This window comes from Antedon mediterranea, chromosome 3, assembly GCF_964355755.1.
Source record: "Antedon mediterranea chromosome 3, ecAntMedi1.1, whole genome shotgun sequence".
NCBI lineage: Eukaryota > Metazoa > Echinodermata > Crinoidea > Comatulida > Antedonidae > Antedon > Antedon mediterranea.
The window spans coordinates 32,963,083-32,986,859 of record NC_092672.1 but is presented as its reverse complement, the minus strand read 5'-3'; the positions used below and the strand labels follow the sequence as shown (position 1 = coordinate 32,986,859).

Genomic DNA, 23,777 nt, shown 5'->3' with positions numbered 1-23,777 from the left:
GATACGTCGCTGCGTTACGTTGCGTTGCGTTCTAGTGGGAACCACACTTTAAGCTTGGTTCCCACTAGAACGTAACGCAAGGACGTAAACGAAACGCAAGCGTTTTAACCAATGACAAGCGAAGTTATAGACAGTTAAGCGTGGTTCCCACTAGCGACGCAACACAAGGACGTAACGCAACGCAACTGAATTGACCAATCACAAGCGATGGCTTATTCGCTTGTGATTGCTGTCTATAACTTCGCTTGTCATTGGTTAAAACGCTTGCGTTGCGTTTACATCCTTGCGTTACGTTCTAGTGGGAACCACGCTTTAGCAATCACAAGCGAATAAGCCATCGCTTGTGATTAGTCAATTCACTTGCGTTGCGTTACGTCCTTGCGTTGCGTCGCTAGTGGGAACCACGCTTTACGCTGCGTTGATTGCGTTACGTTGCGTTCTAGTGGAAACCACTCTTTAGCCCAACATAGCATACTAATTCATACCACCAACACACAAATACCGTTGTAACATGATAAAATGATAACTGATAAATAAAAGAATATTTTGTAACAAGCGTTTTTGGTGTTTATTTTCTTACTCATACAAGAATATAGTATATTCATAAAAGACTGTGCTTATTTACAAATAGTATTATTTATTATAGACAATTCATAGCAACATGAAATATATTTCCTTAAGCCTTGTCTACACTATCAAACATAATGGACATGATGATGTCATATCACTGCATATTTAAGCATATCACTACCATATTTGGGCACTTTTTTGATAGTGTAGACAGAGCATTAAATAATGTGGACGGATTTATAAATTCCCTTTCTGTTCCATCAATATGCAACATTACCAACTGAGTCGTAAAAGTTTACGATACAAAACAGTATCCATAACAAACAACAATTCCATAAATGCGTGGTTTCCACGAGGGCCGTGTTTCCGCAGCCAAACAAAAAATTATCGGTTCATTTTTTAACCAATAAGATAATTAATTTAAAAATAAATGGGCATGATGCCCAATCACAATGCAACAATTTGTTCTTTAGGTCAAAGGTTAACTTAACAATTTTTGCATTTATCTGATAATTATCCGATTTGAGAATTTTCGGTTATTTTTTCTCGATTGAAATCGGTTAAACCCCGTTTCCACAGGCAGTTTATCGGTGAATTATCGATTAATTTGTATTGTTTTAATCGGTTAAATTTCGGCTTTGGAAACACGGCCTTAAATAAAATGCAAAGACATTATTGACGTAGGCCTAAATGAGTTGACTAATCACAAGCGACAATTCTGGTGATTCCCATCGCGTGGTCGTCAATTTACTTGCGGCGCGCTTACGTCATTGTGTTTATGTCCTAGTGGGAACACCATATACGATTGTGGTAAATACATTGAACAGTAATACGTACATACACAATTTGTCACGGATTTCTCAGACATCATGAATAGACAATTGACAAACGAACATCACACGTGAGTTGGAACTAAACTTTTAGTTCAAACACAATATAATAGACCATTTAAATATATTTCATTTCACATTATTTGTACAACAACAATAAACTGCATAATTCCGTTTGCATATTATACCCGGGTATAGCAGCAACAATACAAAAGATTTATCCACGTTTGTTCGCTTGCGTGTTATTGCATGTGGTCTAGTTTTAATTTGTTTACATATAGGCTGCTCATTATAATAATATTTTTAATTCACTTCTACGTCTAATCAATAACTTGCCTCCAAAAGTTTGTCTTTCGGTTGAATCGGTAGCTACATTTATTGTTTAGTCCCAAAAGTCTTTTTATAATAGGTGTAGGCGTATATTAATTGTTATAATTTATAGAACATTTACGTTTTTGAGTCGGGTTGGTGAACATCAGTCCAAAATACGCAGATTTTTTTCCAAAATACGTCAAGTTGAGGGCGCTATACTAATCCAAAATACGCGAGTCTTTCCAAAATACGTCGACTTGAGGGCGCTATTCATTTTCCAAAATACTTGAATTGTCCAAAATACGTCAAGTTGAGGGTGCTATAAATTATCCCAAATACATGAATTGTCCAAAATACGTCAAATTGAGGGCGCTATTTATTTCCAAAATACGCGATTTGTCCAAAATACGTCAATTTGCAATTTGGGACCGCTAGTAATTTTCCAAAATACGTCAACTTAAGGGCGGCAAACTTTTTTTCCAAAATACGAGAGCCTTTCCAAATGTATCATATTGAGAGTGTAAGGTAAAATTACAGTTTAATGTATTCAAAAAAGTTTCTTGGAATAAAACAAACAAGTACATTTTAGTTATAAATGAAAGTATTAGAAGGCAGAATTTTTTGTAAATAAAATGTCATAGAGTAGCCAATTATTATTTTTCAATACAAATATATGTGCCAACATCAGTCAATAGACAGTGCCTATAATATACGTTAATAATGTCTGAACGATGTACGATTGCATTGCCAGACGTAGCTAGTTTAAATGCGGCATAAACCGGCTACAAAACCAGCATGTACGTATATAGTATTTAAGTATAGTGATAGGTATGTGTTATATATTGGTGATCTACAAAATCGATATTTTTCCCGAGCTCGACAGACCAACATCGCTTTCAATTTAATGTACAGTACTTATGGTCTAATAAGTTACCTAATCTGAAATCTAACATAATAATTATTTCATATAATATATAATAATAAAAAGCATATGGTATTGTGATTAAAATAATAGCAATAATTAATTGGTTAGAAGAAGTAAAGGAGTTATTTAAATTGCGTATTTTGGAAAATGAATAGCGCTCTTAAGTTGACGTATTTTGGAAAATTACAAGCGGTTCCAAATTGACGTATTTTGGACAAATTGCGTATTTTGGAAAATGACTAGCGCCTTCAACTTGACGTATTTTGGACAATTCGCGTATTTTGGAAAATGAATAGCGCCCCCAAGTCGACGTATTTTGGAAAGACTCGCGTATTTTGGATTAGTATAGCGCCCTCAACTTGACGTATTTTGGAAAAAATTCTGCGTATTTTGGACTGAATTTCACCAACCCTATTGACGTTTTTAGACTTGCATGATACAATTATTTCAATCTGAGGTAAAGGTTGAAATAGAAACATCCAATGTGAAGGTGACATATGGCGTTTTCCAGTCGATCGAATCATATACCAATATTCATTTTAGTCGGGAGAAATCTTTGCTCGGAGAACATTTCTAATCTGTAAGAAAATATTTAATTAACATACATCATTGATAAATGTATCAATGTTCGTGAAATAAGCATATTAACGTTATGTTGTACTAGGCATGCTCATTTAACACTCGATCTAAGACTTCGATGTTTTAATGATCGCAAAACACCCGTATTCTCTAATCCTATCACCATTACAGTCAAGGGGTCTCCTTAAAATGGACCTGAAATGGAATTTCGATTTTCAAGAAATTCACACATGTTATTTAAATGTATCAAATTAACACAAACCCATACAAATAAAAACAAAATGTATAGTATTTTGAGTAAAAACGAAATTTTAAGATACCATGGTAAATTAGCGAAAATTACTCACGCCATTGCAATATTCTATTTCAACGGCCGTCGGAAGCCTCTATATTCACGACGTCACATATACACACAATGATATCAAGAGCGTGTATGCCGCCCGATAGTCAGTGAATGATCGACGGCCTGGAAAGATACGCGAAGCGTTGACACTAATACTAATTTATTCAATATCTAATGTTGTTGAAATATAGGTTCCTAAAATGTACTTCGTTTGTTCTAAAACCCGAATTTAGAAGACCTACCTCCCAAACCTTTACTAGGCCTAGGCCCCACCCAATCCAGTGCGCGGAGTCGATCCACCACCCACATCATGCGGCGAGGCTCCGTTTCATGTGCATCCAAGGACCAAAGCGATATCAACAACTTGCTGCGCTCATTGTCAAGCCAAAGTAAAATATGAATAAAATTCGTTTTCGAACTGCCTGATTCGTGACAAATAAATTATCATCTCATATTACTAATTTAATTCTGCTAAACTAAAAACTAAAGAAACTAACACATTTTAGCAGTATAAATTACGAACGATACAAAATACACGAACGGAAAATATGGATACGCATCATTGCGCACGGAGCTGTATCCCGGACAACGTTGCCAGGCCAACTTCGGTATTGCCAGAAAAAAACCGTTGATTTTAAGATTTTAAATCGTCATTTACTCGATGAATAACCGTTTATACGGTAATAATTTTATCTAAAAAAATTCTAAATACGTTTCTGCAAATGCACAAGCATTTTTTAGAAAATACTCCATAGATTTCAAGAGTTATAGCCAAAAAACTGCAAATTGTCCATTGGAGGGATAGGAATATATTCGCAAAGTGACGTCACCCGCGATTTTTTTTTATTTTCAAATGGGGCTTTCCCCAAAAGGGCCAATTTATATTTTGTAACAATATACATTCTAGCAACACCTAATAGCCCCCAAAACATCATTCTAAAATGAAAAAAATCGAAAATCCATTTCAGGTCCATTTTAAAGATGTAAAATAAAATTGATTAAATTCAACCAAAAATCCATTAGCTTGGGCAGCCTTTTTGACTATTTTTGCATTAAATTACAGTTTTTCAGGTAAGAAAGAACATTTTGTTGTTGAAGTGGATTACCTCACGATTATTATGACATTAAAATGACATATTAAAAAATATATATTGTTTTCAGGAGGACAATTAATCTTTAACTTTAGTTATTTACTTGATACATTAATAATATTATATTATCTGATATGATTAAAATATTAATATTAATAAAGTTGTAACAAATAGCTTACCTCATAATTAAAGGCAGAATATAACAGTGATACAATAACGCCCTAGAAAATTAAACAAATTAGACTAATTTGACTGATTGTTTCCAATCACGGTAAACTTCTTCTAAAATTTCTGACAATTATACAATCAGATTATATTGTATTCGTCTTCGATTAGAAAATTTAAAAAATATATACAAAATACAAGAAACTTTGTTTGTCTTCGTAAAAAGAAATGTCGGTTGTCAGCAAATCCGATTAAAAGATACATAATAATATTAAACGGACTAAACAGACAAAAAGTGTAAAAGTATAAAACAAAAAAATAAAACATAAAAACAAAAATTCTCCATAAATATTCACAATAGAAAATACAGTAGAACCTCCAAATTTAATAGGTCCCCTTAATGGGGGTTATGTGTCCCCTGAATACAGGTGTTCCACAAAAGGAAGAGTTCTATTCTTAATTATTTACATAATAAAACCCCGTAATTTACTAAATTCATTTTAAAATAAAACAAATAAATGTAAATCACATTCGAGATGAAGTATTAAATATGTTGAAGTTTTATCAGAAAAAGATTCCAATAAAAATAAGATTAGATAACTTTATTTCGTTCACAAAACAAGTGGAAATAATGGTGTTTGTCTCATAAATAAAACATTAATAGAAAACAAATATCAAATCAATGCTATCCTAAAGTTATCAATATCAAAGTCAAATAATAATAAAAAATTGAACAATAATTAGTTTTTTTTAATTCAATATTTTGCGCCTCACACGGTTGAACCACCTAGCTTCAAGGCGTCTCAGATAACAAATATACAATTTTAAACAGCAAAGAAAGAGAAACATCAATCATCATCATCCAGAATTAACAAGAAATCGTTGTACATAATAAAAAAATAAAGGATTTTCACAAGTCGAAAGAGAAAAATTCTTAGCTATGATATCTTCAAAAATTGAAGCGAATACTTACCAATAGGGCGTGCACGACATAGAACACATACGGTATTTTAGTGTGAAACGGGTCTAGCTCCAAGAATGCCATCAGCCAATTTATAGTATAGAACACAAGTACTACAGCGAAGGCTATATAATTGCTCCTAAAAATTAAAAATATGAAAAACAATAGACGTCTTTGTAAGGCACCATTAAGATTGGTTCCCACAAGGACATAGTGCAAGGATATAAGCGCAACGCAGGAAAATTGAAAACAATAGATGTCTTTGTAAGGCACCATTAAGATTGGTTCCCACAAGGACATAGTGCAAGGATATAAACGCAACGCAGGAAAATTGACCAATGACAACCATCGCTTGTGATTGGCCACATGCGTTGCGCTTACGTATCCGGTGGTCGGGTGAAAAGTCGTGATAAAATTAAATTTAGGTTCCAGAATAACCGTTCAAAATCCGAACGACTCACGGTAAAACTTAAGCTTGGTTCCCACTAGAACGTAACGCAAGGACGTAAACGCAACGCAAGCGTTTTAACCAATGACAAGCGAAGTTATAGACAGTTAGCAATCGCAAGCGAATAAGCCATCACTTGTGATTGGTCAATTCACTTGCGTTGCGTTACGTCCTTGTGTTGCGTCGCTAGTGGGAACCACGCTTAACTGCGTGAAAATATCCAAGTGCAAACGATGGTAAAATCTTGCGATGGCATTTGGTAAAGCCACCATGGTTAAATTTACCAAGTACAGTGTGAACAAAGCTTAACTCATCCCAGATTTAGTACAAAACTGACGCGTAACAGGTTTGTATATCTGGCCGCCGGGTCACCAAGCCCATTCTGTGGGCTTCATAGTCTGAATGATACTGTATGTAATGTGTGACGTTTACCGGAGTTTAGTGTTGCTGTTGTTTTATGGTTTTTATTGTAAATCATTTTAATAAACTTACCAAAATTTTTTACGTTTGTCATCTTCACTTTCGCAGGGCACTACTCTCTTTCGAAGAACACCAACGGCTACCACACAGATAATGCTAAACTGAAAGGCAAATAATATTGTACTCGAATCAGTATCTTAAATTTAGGCAAAGCGTGATTGCCACTATAGGACGCAACGCACAGAGTAAAGCGTGGTTCCCACTAGAGAGTTGACCAATGACAAGCCACTGTTCGAATAATCCATCGCTTGTGATTGGTCAAATCACTTTCTTCATCCTTGCATTGCGTCCTAGTGGGAAGAACCAAGCTTGGTAATACTAATATTTATTTATTATTATTTATAATTGCTTTTCTGAATGTTCTTTAAAAACAGTCGTTTAAATAGAGTTTACAGTGAACAATAATATAATACGTTTCTAATATAATAACACATGATTATGATTAGGGTTTTGGAAAGAAACACAATACTTACAAATATCGAACAAGCCACTGGTACGAACAGTCCCCACCAAGTTCCAATCTTATAGGACAACCAACAGCTGTGGAATTAAAGAAATTGGTTGAAATTTAGTCTAGGAATCTAGACCAAAATTAGTAAAAAGATAAATATTTTGGCACATATGGCGTTTCATACGTATAATACATGAGCTCATATTTTCAGACAAAAACCGAAACGCCGATTGGTGAACTAACATAAAAAAAGACAAGAAATACAGACTTAGGGAAAGTGTATAGTTACAATTATGTCTGTGTATTCTAATTTATAGATAATTTTCGATTGTAATCTGCGCATGATCAGAAACGACAAATCAATCAATCATTCAATCAAAATCAATTTATTCCATAAAATAAGAATATGTACAAACATTTCATCAAAAAGTCATGGAAAAGGAATTCAAAATAAGCAAAGCTCTTAGGTAAAGGCCCTTAAAAAATTATTTAGTTATTTATATCAATAACAATAAAAAAAAAACATTATATCTACGCGCATGTAGTGTAATATGGCTAATAATATATATATTCGGCCTATTCGTTACAAAATATCGAAAACCTGAAACTCGGCTTTAAGCGTGGTTCCCACTAACGACGCAACGCAAGGACGCAACGCAACGCAAGTGAATTGACCAATCACAAGCGATGGTTTATTCGCTTGTGATTGCTAACTGTCTATAACTTCGCTTGTCATTGGTTAAAACGCTTGCGTTGCGTTTACGTCCTTGCGTTACGTTCTAGTGGGAACCAAGCTTTAGCAACAAAAAGAATATATAAATAGTGGTTCCCATATGCTCGGTTCCCACTAGAGACGCAACACAAGGACGTAACGCAATGTAAGTGAATTGACCAATCACAAACGATGGATTATTCGAACTGTCGCTTGTCATTTGGTAACACGCTTGCGTTGCGTTTACGTCCTTGCGTTAGTGGGAACCAAGCTTTAGGGACGCAACGCAATTACGCAAGCGCAATGTCAGCGATTTGACCAATCACAAGCGATGTATTTAAACTGCCACTTGTCATTGGTCAACTAGCATTGCGTGTCTGTGGTAACCAGGCTTAAAGATAGCCAGCAACGTGTTTGACGAAACAAAAGTTCGGTCCAGTAGTAGTAATGCCATGTGAAAAGTACTTACTATTTCTGCAATGGTGACGGCATACCAAAGCCATCAGTGGCTGCAACAATAGTAATAACAGCAATAATGAATGGTATTCCTAGTAAAACAAGATTGTCAAAATCAATGTGCACTTTATAGCAGACTGGAAAATCCCACACCAAGGGAAAACCCCCCACATCGGGGGAGACCCACACACCTTGAAATGAAATATTTCAATTCAAATGATTTATTCAATTGTAAAAAATAAATAAGTTAGCAATGATTGAATATAAACAATTGAAAAAGGCAAAAACCAACAACAGAACAATTCTGTAACTTGTAGTAGGTTAGTATGGGCGGCCGTTATGGCAAGAAAAGACGACGTAAAATAATAAGAAGAAACATCTTCAACTCGTTTATGTCTATGGCCCTGGCCCTAAACGGCTGCTCGCTCAGAGTATCACAAAAACGTTTACATGTCTTAAGTAAAGCATGGTTCCCACTATAACGCAACGCTGCGAAGTATTGACGAAAAGTGATGTTTGCATAATCACAAGTGGGAACCGACGACGCAACAGTGCTGCAAAAATCGCAGGTTTGATTTCACGCAGGCGGGAGCAAACCCAATTATTGGAAGAGCATTTGCTTATGTTGCGTCGCAAGTTGGAACCAAGTCATCGAAGTTAGTAGACATCTGCGGCATTTTTTAAAACTTTAAATTAAATCCTTAAAACAACTGATGAAACAACAAATTGCCCATGAGCACGTGTACGCCGTCATTAATTAACAAAACAAATAATTGTAAACAATTTACCCCAACCAATCACAATTATTATCCACTTCTTCCAAACACTAAAAGCATTATAGGCGACGGTAAATAAAAGATAAACGCCTTCTAACGTGTAGTGAGACGCTCCGACCAGGTAGAAATACTGGATCAAAAAGGTCAGTAATTTACAACCATTCTAGAAAAAAAAAGTAAAAATGTCAATGTGGATTAGTTGAAAGATTGAATGTTCCAAACTTTTGAGTTTGAACTCGATGAACATTGATGACAATTATACAGCTTTAGTACGCGCGCGTAGAAAGACTCATATAAATGGTACGGCTTTTGTACGGCTACCCATTCAACTCATAACATTAATTAATAGTATTATGTTTAGAATTATATGTTACTTTTCCATAGAAACCGAAAAGCATGCCGAAATACAAAGAGATTTTTTCAAATACACATTTTTGGTTTTCGCGAACATGGTAGATAATTTTTTTTAACCTATGCCCATAATAGTAATCTGTCAGTTTAGAACGAAGGTCTGAAATCAATTGTAGTAACAATTTGGATTCAAAGCTAATCAATTCAATTCAACTTTATTTCTGACAAACTGTCCATATAAAACATATACATACAATAAAAAACAAGGCCATATACATGGCTGCAGTCACGTGCTCAACCGACCGACATAGTGAGCTGTAGACTAAAAATAGACTGTAGACTAAAAATAGACTGTAGACTAAAAATAGACTGTAGACTAAAAATAGACTGTAGACTAAAAATAGACTGTAGACTAAAAATAGACTGTAGACTAAAAATAGACTGTAGACTAAAAATAGAAAGAAATACAAAGCATTATGTATTTATTAATTTACCAAGTACACTAGTATGTTTTTAGCAAATGTATATTATCTTCTCGACATTGAATATCGTATTGTCAATAAAAATGTAAGTCATTAACCAAACCAATTAACTTGGTCGTTTCAAATTAACCTAAATTACCTCGTTTGTTTTAATTGCTATTTTGATTGACTGTCAGTCATTTTTAAAATCGATATTATATTAAATGTCGTTCATTAAGGAAATAAGAGATGTTCAGTCTATTAATTGCCAGGTCAGTGACACCCCGAAAAATTGAATTTGACACGCGCGTCCAAACATTGATGACAATTATACAGCTTTAGTACGCGTGCGTACAGACATTGTTAGAAACGGTAAGCTTTTATACGCGCGCGTAGACAGACTCATATAAATGTTACGGCTTTTGTATGCGCGTGTACAGACACTGATTAAAATGTACATATTTTGTACGCGCGTGTACAGACATTGATGGATACAGCACACCTTTTGTACGCGCAGGTACAGACATTGATAACAACTGTGCGGCTTTTGTACGTAGTTGCCAACTTCTTTCAGATTTAAAAAATAGTAATATTGATCCCTACCTCGTTGTTTGCACCCGTTGATCGGACCATAAGAAGGATTTGAGACAAAAGCATTGAAAAGCATAGATTGATATGAAGGAATGGAGCTGTTTTGAAACCAAGCCTGTCGATATAAAACACAAAGTAAACCAACTGGCAAAATTAACTATCATTTATTAGGTACGGTGTTTCATCTTATTTAATATTATAATGAAAACATTTCAGAAACTGTACTACACACGTGTTCCGGCACGTGGAGCGTCGTGAAAACGAAACATTGCCGTTCGATTCGCCGGACCGAAACCGTGCCGGAACAGGTACGTGTGAAAGTCCATTGAAAGACCCTTAAGCCGGGTGCAACGGACGGCCCCTCTCCCACTCTCCCTTTACAGTAGTCATGTCAATCAAAATGATCTATTTCTCTCTATATCACAGAGTGCCTATTGTCTTAAAGATAATAATGTTGTTCATAAATTATACTAGTACTGTATATTAAAAAGAAGATCAAATTTCTTCACAAATATTATTGTATGAGCATAATAGTTGTGTCTTCTTTTTCCATCTTTATTAAATATTGGTAAAATGCATAATGTAATAATGATTGTGATGAAATTTGTGTTTGTAAGAGTAATATTTCTTACAAATTGTAATGATTGAGCGCAGTTCAAAAACATTGGTATGAGAAAATTGAGTCGTGTATATTAAGACGCAATGTAAGTAATTAGACCAATCAGAAGCGATGAATCAATCGAATTATCGCTTGTGATTGATCAAATAACTTGTGTTGCCGCCTAGTGATAACCAAGTTTCACAAGAAATGATACTGAAACATTGCAAAAATATAAACAAATAGCTTAAGCTCTGTCTTCACTATCAAACTGTATGTGACAAAAAATCTGATGTGCCCATATATAGACATGATGATAATTATCACTACCATATTTGAACATATCACTACCATATTTGGGCACATCCCAAACTAATTTTATAGTGTAGACATATAGGTTTAGAGCAAAAATGTCTTTATCTATACAACAGTAAACAAATAAATTAATTAATTCAAAACATACCCAGATGCTGCGATGCACATTACAGCACAGCCTAGACATATTACAGCTATAATACCCAGGACTGTGTTTAGAACATTGCTTTTCTTAACGTGGTTATATATCAACTGAAAATTATAAATAAAAATCAAACAATGCGATACCTAAAATAGTAATCCTATTTAAAGATGTATTGCCCCCCCCCCCACCCCCCACAAAAAAACCATGACAAATAAAGATTAATTAAATCAGATTTTGTAGTTAATATAATATAATAATAAAGTTAATCACTTCCGTAGAAAAAAAAACGAACAAAAAAATGTTTTCACTTATAAAATAACACAATAAATGGTTAAATTCAACCAAAAATTCATTGGCTAGCAGCTTTGCTTCAAATTCCATTTTTTTTTCAGGTAAATAAATTTTGTTTTGTTCCAATTTTTGGTCAAAATAAATAACTATTACATTTTTCAGAGGGACGATACATTTGTATTGTAAACATTATTAATTAGTTACGAGCTTTTCCAGAATACAGATCAAAGCTCTAGTCTAGTAGTAGGCCTTATTTGTAATTAAGTTTGGTTCCCACTAATGACGCTACCCAAGCGTGTTGACCAATGACAAGCAACAGTCGAATAAATCCATGGTTTAATCCCTAAAGCCGATTTTCCACTAGGCGAATTTGTTCGCGCGAATCGAAAGCGTTATGCTATGCGCATGCGTCTTCGCGTTTCTGTCTGTCATACGGCCTTCTTCGACGAATTCTAGTTCCTTTGATTTTTCGCTTCAGCGAAATTTACTAGTTCTACTTTTTGCGAAGCGAAACATTGCGCAACCAATCAGAGCTCACGAAATGATCTATGACGCTTTCATGAGCACTCATGCGAATCGAAATGCTCAGCAACCACGCGAGGAACATGAACGTCGTATATTCGCTCATGTAGTGGAAAGAGAGTAGGCGATTTATTTCTCTTCCTTCGAAACGTTGGATTCGCGCGAACAAATTCGCCTAGTGGAAAATCGGCTTAGAACCAAGCATTATAGTATAACGTGCGCGTGGTGTAAGATTAAAACGTGAAGTTTCTAAATTTCGCACGGTTGAGAACATAACCGAAGTGATGATGTAAGAAAGAATTTGGAAGGAGAAATAAAAAAACGAAAAAAGGAGGAGAAAAAAGGATATGAAGAGAGGTAGGAAAATGAAGAATTAATGGTTTGAGAAAATTGTCAAATAAGTTGAGCAATATAATTATTATTATATATTATTATTTTACATTTTGACACTAAAGAGATGTAGAAAAGAGAGAAAGAATGAAATAAGAGAGAATGAAGAGGAAAGAAAATGAAGAAAATTTGAGAAAAGAAGAAAATGGAAATATAAGAGAATGAAGGAATTTTTTTAGAAAGGAGAGTCAGATTGAAATGAGAGAGGAAAAAAGAACGCCAAAGGAAATGATAAAAAGATGATGGTTTGAAAAAAGCAGAAATGTCCACTTGTTACTCACTGTTTGGTATATAATTTCCAAAAAATCTGGAACCTCTATAAAACAAAATCGTAAAAAAATGAAGCTACATAATAAAAGTTATTTCATCAAGTCAAGTGTCGGATTGGATGTTGGGTTATCATGACATGATTTAAAAACTTCACAGAAGAGGGAAATTATCAAGGCTTTATGGACCTCTCACTTCCACAACTCTGACAAGCCTCCACTACAGAGTACGTGTACCAGTGTACGTCACGCTATTACATAATAATTGCGTATGCTTAAGCTTAATTCCCACTTGACTTCTCATACCTGTTCCGGCACGGGTCCGGCGTCGGCAAATCAAATCGAACGTCGATGTTTCGTTTGCACATCGCTCCACCCGTTAATCGCCAATCGTTATGCGCGTGAAAACGAAACATTCACGTTCGATTTTATTTGCCGGAACAAGTGTGAAAGACCTTCAACTCACTTGCGTTGCGCGTACGGCGTTGCGCGTACGGCGTTGCGCGTACGGCGTTGCGTTCAAGGGGGAATCACCTTTTAAATAACCTACAGTAGGCTACATTCTTCTACATACCTAGCGCCATTGCTTCGTCGATGTTGCATAGTTCACCAATGCAACAATACAAACACGCCGTCGTGTTTGTTGTAGCGTTTGTTACGCAATGAATCTTAGCCTTGTGCGCACACTCGTAGAACACCACACAACCTTTGTAAAGCACGTGTATATCTTGCTCTTCGTTGGAAATCACTGTGTTGAGACATGACTATAAATGAAATAATTAACACAAGTTTAAGCCTGGTTTCCTCTAAGCGAATTTATTTATTTTATAGATGCGCATTTACTTTTATGGTGCGAAAAATGCACATGAAGACCATGACGAATAAGAGGTCAGACGGAATGTTTGATTTGCGCAACTATAAATCGCTTAAGCTTGGTTCCCGCTGAGACGTAACGCAAGGACGACGTAGACGTAATGCAACAACGACATGCAAGCGTGTTGACCAATGACAAGTTACAGTTCGAATAATAATCCATCGCTTGTGATTGGTCAACACACTTGCGTTACGTCCTTGTGATGCGTCTCTAGTGGGTACCAAGCATTAGTGGAAAACCAAATTAAACGCATGTCTATACTCGCAGAGACTTCTTTTTTACGTGTTTCTTACGAAAAGGACAGTATTATGTTTCAATCAGTCCAGATTTTTTGTACCATTATTCAGTTAAAATGATCATTAACTCTGTCTTGCTTTATATCGTACACGCTTTCCAATAGTGTAATGAATGCAAACGTTTTCCTTTGAAGAAGTAGATCTTTATGATAATGTATGCTATACAGTATATGGTTTTATAACCCAAGTTTACACTATCTAACATTCTCATTGCAGTCTTTACGGTCTGTGGGTTTTTGGTTTTGTTGATACCATGTGAACTCGTATTAAATTAAAAGTAGGCCCTACACCAATGTTATATTAAATTGCCTCGCGGGTGTTAAGGTCGATTTACACAGACGAGCGGTAACGGTAATACAAATATAGAATCTATGTTATTCCTTATGACCATTTACACACAACGTGGAGCGGACGGGCGGTTTACGCTCAGGACAGATACAGATTCTATGTGTGACAAACTACGCGGTTTTCCACTTACCGTTACCACTCGTCTGTGTTGGCCTTTTGTGCAATGTTGTCTGTTTTTAGTAGGCTGGCTTGGGTTATACCAGTGAATTTGCATTAAATTAAGAGTACACCAATTCCCTCGAAGAGGACTCTTGGGAGTTAGGGTGTTGTCTGATAGGGCAAATAGAGACATCTCTTTATCTCAATATTCCGATACCTGCTGCTACGTAGCGCCTTAAAGCGTGGTTCCCACTAGCGACGCAACACAAGGACGTAATACAACGCAAGTGAATTGACTAATCACAAGCGATGGCTTATTCGCTTGTGATTGCTGTCTATAACTTCGCTTGTCATTGGTTAAAACGCTTGCGTTGCGTTTACGTCCTTGCGTTACGTTCCTAGTGACAACCAAGCTTAAAGCGTGGTACCCACTAGAACGTAACCCAAGGACGTAAACGCAAACGTGTTAACTAATGTTAACCAACAGTTCGAATAATCTATAGCTTGTGAATTATTTGCTTTGCGTTACGTCCTTGATTTGCGTCTCTAGTGGGAATCAAGCATTACTGCTCCGAAACCTTTATAGTACGGTAGTTCATAAAACAACACTACCTACCTCTCCTACACCACAGTTTGTGACGTTATTTGCGTTACAAGCCGTATTATTCGTTTCGCCTTCACAAGTGTAACACGTGGATGGCGGGACAAATGGAAGGATATCTATAAAAAGATGAAATAATATTAAAGATGTATTGTCCATCAAAAACATAAAAAATGAAGATTAATTAAATCAGACTTTGAATAGGTTATTTTGTATTTTTAATAAAGGTAATCACTTCTATAAAAAAAAAATTGTTTTCACTAATACAGTGACAAAATAAATGGTAACATTCAACCAAACCCTCATTGTCTGGCAGCCAATTTGACTATTTTTTGCTTTAAATTACAGTATTTTTAAGGTAATTAGTTGTTTTCCGATCCAATTTTCGGTAAAACTGGATAATTAATGTGACATTGAAATGGCATATTCAACAATAAAAATGTTTAAGATTTATTTGTTCAGCAGGGAGACAATACATATTTAACTTAACACATATATAACTGCAGTAACTGTAGTTGAATACGATTGGTTGTTGATATATCTATAAATTCAAAATACAGCAGTACCAACCATAATTACTAATTTAGTACACTTTAGTGTTTTATTGTTAACGTTTAATTTTGCCTGCACATTGATAGCCTATGATTTTTTTTTACATTAAACAAAAAAATTGAAATATGCATAGATGTTGTTCCTCATGATTTGTTGATTTGTGCAAGGTTATTTAATTTTTTGCTATGATTTCATTTCCAACAACATTTCTGACAAGCAGCAACAACACATTTAAAGTAAGGTTTTCAAATATTTATCTTTATTTGTTTGTTCTTAAACTCTTAAAATGTTGTAGTATTACACATACAAGGAGATTTGATTGTAGACAAAACAAAGGAGAAATATGCCTAATGAATTCGAAGACTAGCTTTTAAGATCTTTTGTTTTGGAAATAAATTGCTCATTATTAGGGGTACTCAATTAGTGATCTATCGGGCGTTCCAAAACCAAAGGTTATAATACGCCGCTCGAAAATGTGAACTCCGTCTAATATAATGAACACAATCATTATATTCAACTCCGATGATTGGTATCTTTAATTAACCTAGTTTAATTAACATTAAAAATGACGTTTTCGTTGTCAAAAGGGATAGACAGCAAATTATGCTGATATTACTTATAAGCGTCGATTTAACGAGAATTGCTCTATTTTATTAACCCGTGTAAAATAGACGAACGAAGTTGTAGTTGGCAAAACGTTTGCTTCTTTCACAACATTCGTTCTGCTTCATCGCTCGTGTAGCGCACTAACTTTTAAAAACGTTTGCTTTTTCACAACATTCGTTCAGTCATGTAGCGCACTTACTTTTAAAAACGTTTGCTTCTTTCACAACATTCGTTCTGCTTCATCGCTCGTGTAGCGCACTAACTTTTAAAAACGTTTGCTTCTTTCACAACATTCGTTCTGCTTCATCGCTCGTGTGGCGCACTAAGTTTTAAAAACGTTTGCTTCTTTCACAACATTCGTTCTGCTTCATCGCTCATGTAGCGCACTAACTTTTAAAAACGTTTGCTTCTTTCACAACATTCGTTCTGCTTCATCGGTCATGTAGCGCACTAACTTTTAAAAACGTTTGCTTCTTTCACAACATTCGTTCTGCTTCATCGGTCATGTAGCGCACTAAGTTTTAAAAACGTTTGCTTCTTTCACAACATTCGTTCTGCTTCATCGCTCATGTAACGCACTAAGTTTAAAAAACGTTTGCTTTTCACAACATTCGTTCTGCTTCATCGCTCATGTAGCGCACTAACTTTTAAAAACGTTTGCTTCTTTCACAACATTCGTTCTGCGTCATCGGTCATGTAGCGCACTAAGTTTTAAAACGTTTGCTTCTTTCACAACATTTGTTCTGCTTCATCGCTCATGTAACGCACTAAGTTTAAAAAACGTTTGCTTTTCACAACATTCGTTCTGCTTCATCGCTCATGTAACGCACTAAATTTTAAAAACGTTTGCTTTTTCACAACATTCGTTCAGTCATGTAGCACACTTAGTTTTAAAACCGTTTGCTTCTTTCACAACATTTGTTCTGCTTCATCGCTCATGTAGCGCACTTAGTTTTAAAACCGTTTGCTTCTTTCACAACATTCGTTCTGCTTCATCGCTCATGTAGCGCACCAAGTTTTAAAAACGTTTGGTTTTCACAACATTCGTTCTGCTTCATCGCTCATGTAACGCACTAAGTTTTAAAAACGTTTGCTTTTTTCACAACATTCGTTCTGCTTCATCGCTCATTGGTCGAAATTACTGAACAATGATTCTACAGTATATTCGGCATTTTAAACTTATAACATACTTTTTAACTTACCAATTTCCTGGGCTGTCGATTCAAAACTGGAAATCATAATGCTAAGGAACACAATGTTGATAAACATCTAAAAGTAATTAAATTTAAAAAAAATTAGGACATGATAAAAAAAAAGGAAATAAATAAAAATTATGTTTAATTTGGTAGGTATATATTTCAGTAGCCAGTATAGATGCAACAAAAAAGAACAGAATAGGCCTATATAAAAATGTGTACAAAAGATCGACTTGGAAGTTGTGGTATGGTGGTTTCGTTTCAAATCATATCAGAATCTTTCATTCCTTTGATCATTTTTTCAATAACAATATACAAAAAAAAAAAAATGGTTGTAAGAAGACCGTTTGTGTTTGCATTTTTTGGTCTTTGTCATGCGAATGGCGGGGTAGGGGAAGAAAATTTTCTATTGTAAAAAACATTAAATACACCGAAAATAAAATAAAGGCTCTCTCCTGAAAAACATAAAAACATCCAAAAAATAATGTGAATCACTCAGCAACATAACTATTCAACAAAAATAAAATCTAAACAAACAATACACTATTGTTTATCAAAATTGGTATCAACATTGGTGAATTTTCTGCCAATCAATTGAATCAATACTACTACTGTATTATACTATCTTTATGTCAATTTATCAACAAATTGTTTCTTACGTTCGATTTTTTTTTATTGCAAGTTAATAACTTATGAGAACTAATTACAATCAGAATCTAATTTTCTTTTTATTGAGGCAGCAATGATACAGTGTAAATATTTAGAGTAACATATTAAAGCGTCTCTTACGGTGTCAGGTCTAGAGACTATAAACTGCAGGGCTGTGTTTCGTGTCAAGTGAGGTAACATTCCCATCCATAAAACACATATGCCACTATTGCAAGTCAATCACCTAATACTAACTGAACCTCTAAATAATGTTTATCTCTCTTACGTAAGCTTGCACTAACCAAGGTAATCTAACAATATGATAGCTCCGGAGATCAAAGATTTTATCTGTGGCTGCAACACGATCAGTTCCACTTGCCTTAAACAGGCACCGCGGAGAATGTGTACATAGTACAGTACTTTGGGTATTTGTCGCAGCCAGACATAAGATCAAAGGACTGTTACGAGTTCCTATCTTGGCAAGCAGAGCTCAGTGTCTTGTCGTTAGATTGCCTTACTTACCATTCAGCCAATAAACTGGCTTGTCGAAAAGCATTGACATCACGTATTTTAAAAAGAGGAGATGGTGGAAATGTAGGAAAAGTTAGTATTCAGGAGACAAGGAACTGCAGATTCTCTTTAGACATGATACCGTACTCATATAACAATCATTTCAATCAAGAGAAAAATAATAAAATATTTAAAATTAGAAATTCGTGAGACAAAACAAGGCAAAAACAATAATAGAAAATTGTTAATCATCTTAATAATTTTAAATGTTCGTCTGAATTTAGTAAGATAATGGAATCTCTTGACTGTCATTATTTTAGTCTATTACTTATTCAGGTTTAACGTTAAATAAACCGGAATTCGTAATGTGTGATGTGAAAATATTCACCAATTACAAGAAAAAAAACAACCTTAAAATAAAAAATAAAATTAATCTCCTAAGTAAATACCATTATTAAAGGAAATCCTCCAGGGAAATTTTTCCCGTTTAAATGAGAAAAAAAATGTTTGATTTGATAGTTAATATAGATATAATTATATATCTTTCAGATCCTGCGTTGTCGCATATTTTTATTGTTATCATATCATTAATTTTTACTACAAAATAAAACAAGCATATTCAGTCTATAAGATTAACTTGCAGTCAACATAACATTAGCAAATGGTTATGAACGAGTTAAAAAGGTTTTATGAAACAGAAACAGAAAATTTTGAGGACAGTATTTTTAATAGAAAATGGATAAAATTAGAAGAATTTATAAATCAAATATGAAATGGTTAGAGAGTAGAATAATTTTTATGAACCTTTATTTAATTTGTTAGATGGATATCTTTGTTGTTTTTGTTTGTTGCTTTTTATTTTAATTTTTTATTTGATTATGTTTTTCCTTTGTAATGTATTATATGATAAAATAAAAAAAATTAAAAAATAAATAAAAAAATAACATTAGCATTGTTGGGCTAATTAAGTAAACCCAAGCTATATGTCCTTTGAAACTATCAGTTTGAAATGTCAAACCAAATGAAACGCACTAGTTTCTTTAAGTTCTATCTACACTATCAACCTAGTTTGAAAAAAGGTGCGATTTCCCCTTATATGGTAGTTAGTAATTGCTTAAATATGGTGATATAATATCATGATGTCCATTATATGGACACATCCAATTGTTTGTCACATAAAGTTTGATAGTAGAAATGAATATGCTAGAATATGAATTGCGTTAAGCATTGTATATGCTAACATGATTTTGCTTAAGAAATGAATATGCTAAAATATGATTATGTTAAGTAATAAATATGCAAAAATTTCAATTGTGTTAAGAAAGGTAAGCTAAAATGATTATGTTAAGAAATTAATAATTTATAAGAAAATGAATACGCTAAGAAATTAATTCGCTAAGTGAATGTGTTAAGAACATTTTTAAAAGAAGACTTTATATGTTAAGTTATGAATATTATGAAATGAATATATTTATATTATTATTTATATTTATATATTTAGTAATAAAAGAAAAGAAAAAGTTTGATATAGTTCAGGCAGAGCATATTGTATCGTCATGGTCGAATTCTATATTAATTTGTAACATTTATAATAGATATTTCGATAATAAGTTTGATAAATTATTTACATAATTAATACATAGATAACGATTTTAATTTGTTTGGGGAAAGAGAAGGATCAATATTTACATAAAATCCATGTATTACGTTAACATTGTTTTTTTACGTTAAAATTGTTTTTTCTAATCAATTCTATCAAATCAATCGTTTCTTATGATAATAAATGAGGTTTACACAGACCAAATAAAATGCTTTACTGAAAATAAAAGTATAAATGTCAAACCATTCATCAATGTCAAAATTGACCTTACAAAACGATCGTTTACTTTTCCGTATGTTTATATAAGTATTCAACTTTGCTACAAAAATCTACAAATCGTTATTTTGTATTCTCGGTGGTTTTTGGTGCACTTCGATTTAGAATAATGTAATATGGTAGACCTTTTATCCTTGAGTATCAAACGCACCAGTCATCCTAAAGCTCTGTCTACACTATCAAACTAGTTTGACAATGATGTGCCCAAATATGGTGGTGATGTGTCCAAATATGGTAGTAATATGACATCATTGTGTCCATATGGGCACATCACATTCATTTGTCACATGAAGTGTGATAGTGTAGACAGAGCTTAACTTTGCGTATGTGTTAGAAATATGTTGCCCCTCGTTCCCACAAGAGGTAAATTCTACTGTAATTTGCTTCTCACAGATACACTCACCACATAAACAATATTGCAGATTGTTTAAGCGTCTTTCCCACTAGCGACGCAACGTAACGCAACGCAGCAATGTTTTGAGGACGCAAAGTGCTGAATTGCGTAATCACAAATGGAACCGACGACGCAACCAGTGCTGCAAACATGCAGATTTGATTTCACGCAGGCAGGGACAAACACCTTTATCGGAAGGGAATTTTCTTACGTTGCGTAGGTTTCGTGAGAACCAAGCTGGAAGCGTGGTTCCCACTAGCGACGCAACGCAAGGACGTAACGCAACGCAAGTGAATTGACCAATCACAAGCGATGGCTTATTCGCTTGTGATTGCTAACTGTCTATAACTTCGCTTGTCATTGGTCAACACGCTTACGTTGTGTTTACGTACTTGCGTTACGTTCTAGTGGGAACCAAGCTTTAGGCTTATTTTTACATTATTTCTTCTTGTTGGATCGTGTAGTAGTGGAGACTTTGATCTTTGCGGTTAACAAACATTATTAATTGAAGTTAGTATTAGCATAGTCGTAAATTTAATTCTACAATATCTGATATCTGATTGCAACTATTATTAGTAAAAGCATTTTGTAATAAAAGCATATAATTGTACTGTACATGTATTTTTACAATGATTTTTCTTGATTTTCTGTGGTTTAATTATAGTTGGTATAATGTTCCATATAGATTTCTAATGTATAATGTAACAAAAGACGTTTTTTAGACACAGAGTAGTGATTTTGATATTTTACGTTCTTTTAATGTACGCTAACTAATGTACACTACACTAGCTTTAAGCTTGGTTCCCACTGGCGACGCAACGTAACGCCATCTACGCAACGTAAGAAATAGCCCTTCTAATCACTGTGTTTTCCCCCGCCTGTGTAAAATAAAACCTGCGATTTTTGCAGCATATTGCCGGTCGTCGGTTCCCACTTGTGATTACGTAATACATCACTTTGTGTCAATACGTTGTTGCGTTGCGTTCTAGTATGGGAACCAAGCTTTATGAAGAAATACCCTATAATATGTTGGTGGAAATTATAGGTAAAGACACATTTACACAGATAAGAGGTAACGGAAAACCGCGTAGCTTGTCCGACGTAGAATCTGTATCTATTTTAGCGCGTTGGGTGTAAATGGTCATGGAATAATATATATAAAGTTTGCGGTACACCACGTAGGCCTATATTAGTTCTGAAAAGAACTGTTGAGTTTCTCGACGTTACGATCAATATGCATTTGATATCGTCATGCAAACCTTCAAAGGAATATATATAAATATATAATATAGGCCTAGATTTCTATATTTGTATTACCGTTACCGCTCGTCTGTGTACTAAAATTGGCCTTAACAGTAGGCCTACATTGTAGTTTTATTTCGTTTCGTTTATTAATTTTTTTCCACTCATTTATATATATATATATATATATATATATATATATATATATATATATATATATATCATTTACATTTACATAACATATATTAAATGTGGGTGGATGGAAGTCACAGTTGAGGTTTAACAATGAAGAAAAGAAAGCTTTATCTTTTTATTTATAATACTATTTATTCATATGTTATCATGAGGCAGGCCTGAACAGAATTAACTGATCTTGCTCCAAAATGTAAAAAAAAAATCATATAGAAATAAAACATTATAGTAATAGCATGTCATCATTTAAAACACTGAGAATCAATAATAGAGCTTCGGAGCATATAAAACAATTGGAATCTTCTTACCTTTTTTGTATGACACTTTTTGCACTTACTGCTGCTGCCGAATGGTGGTCACTGCTCACGCAACCGTGGTAGATAGCTCTCTGTAGTTCATCACTTCGCATTCACTGATTTTAATTTCTCATTATTCAGCTTTCAGCATTGTACATACGCAACGAATTTTGTTCCCATGACAACCATAAACAATATATCTTTTTTTTTCAGAAACTCTCATTAACCTGTCCCCATCAGTTACGTGGAATATAGACAACAATCCGGAAATAGTGATGTACCGTATTGCATGTTTATTTTAGTACCTGCTTCGGAATTATAGGAAATTGTTCATCGTTAAGAACTCTAAGTGTTTATCTTACCTAGCTTTTGCTATTTTCCGTGTGGGGAAGAGGGCTCGGATGGGGTTTATTGGTGGGGACAAGATATTTCTTTCAATGTTTAATATAACAGTTTCCCGGATATAATAGTTTTATATCTTTAAACAAGTATTATTCCACACTTTTACCTATTTAGTGATGTACATCTCCACATAAATACAATAATATAATTGGAATATATGGTATTATTATTATTATTTATTTCCTTTATTGCATCAAGTAAGCAGTGATGAAGTTGATATAAATATAATAGTAAATATGTAAACACATAGTATAACACAGTCCAAACAAGTAATACTAAAATATATCATAGTCCACAAATCAGTCTTTCAATGGCCATCATAGTACATCCAGTAACACAAACCAATAGAGGTTCACAATTTGCTTATCATAACTCAGTTACTGATCATTCACCAATCATTGAAAACTCCGTGGAAAGTAATGAAGTTTTTTGTTCGTTGTGTCCGGACTTTGGGGAGGGTGAACGATCTAACGCGCGCGTCGGAGCTGATGGTTGTGTGTGGGAGGTTTAGGTAAGAGAGAGTGTAATATATGATCTTCTTTTTTCATTTTATCAAAGAATTTTCTTGACAACTTCTCGCGGCGTTCAGATAGAGTGATGATGTTAAGGTATCTGC

At 34.3% G+C, this 23,777-nt stretch overlaps 2 protein-coding genes and 1 long non-coding RNA gene across 3 annotated transcripts in view; 1 reads left to right on the top strand and 2 right to left on the bottom strand.

The window, feature by feature from the left end:
* LOC140045272 (uncharacterized) overlaps positions 1-23,777 on the top strand; it is a 159,069-nt gene that overhangs the window by 86,043 nt on the left and 49,249 nt on the right. The window lies entirely within an intron of this gene.
* Positions 620-10,540, bottom strand: LOC140043883 (uncharacterized). The gene is made up of 8 exons (XM_072088363.1): positions 10,515-10,540; positions 9,112-9,262; positions 8,337-8,376; positions 7,178-7,244; positions 6,717-6,805; positions 5,789-5,915; positions 4,830-4,871; positions 620-3,215 (listed from the first exon to the last, which is right to left on the bottom strand). Exons 3-8 carry the CDS (start codon positions 8,357-8,359, stop codon positions 3,177-3,179), a joined length of 387 nt encoding a protein of 128 aa, XP_071944464.1. The 5' UTR covers positions 8,360-8,376; positions 9,112-9,262; positions 10,515-10,540; the 3' UTR covers positions 620-3,176.
* On the bottom strand, positions 13,596-22,844 carry LOC140043354 (uncharacterized). The gene is made up of 4 exons (XM_072087857.1): positions 22,772-22,844; positions 17,608-17,674; positions 15,263-15,366; positions 13,596-13,793 (listed from the first exon to the last, which is right to left on the bottom strand). The coding sequence occupies exons 2-4, from the start codon at positions 17,672-17,674 to the stop codon at positions 13,596-13,598; spliced, it is 369 nt and encodes a 122-aa protein (XP_071943958.1). The 5' UTR covers positions 22,772-22,844.

Bases quoted from the DNA above. Each gene is read 5' to 3' on its own strand.
- LOC140043883 (XM_072088363.1), bottom strand. From the start codon at position 8,359: ATGCCGTCACCATTGCAGAAATA. The intron at 7,245-8,336 runs GTAAGTACTTTT...TTAATTCCACAG, and splicing joins CCGTCACCATTGCAGAAATA to CTGTTGGTTGTCCTATAAGA. The intron at 6,806-7,177 runs GTAAGTATTGTG...TTTGCCTTTCAG, and splicing joins CAGTGGCTTGTTCGATATTT to TTTAGCATTATCTGTGTGGT.
- LOC140043354 (XM_072087857.1), bottom strand. From the start codon at position 17,674: ATGTTTATCAACATTGTGTTCCTTAGCATTATGATTTCCAGTTTTGAA. The intron at 15,367-17,607 runs GTAAGTTAAAAA...ATCTTTTTATAG, and splicing joins ATCGACAGCCCAGGAAATTG to ATATCCTTCCATTTGTCCCG. The intron at 13,794-15,262 runs GTAGGTAGTGTT...TTTCATTTATAG, and splicing joins CAAACTGTGGTGTAGGAGAG to TCATGTCTCAACACAGTGAT.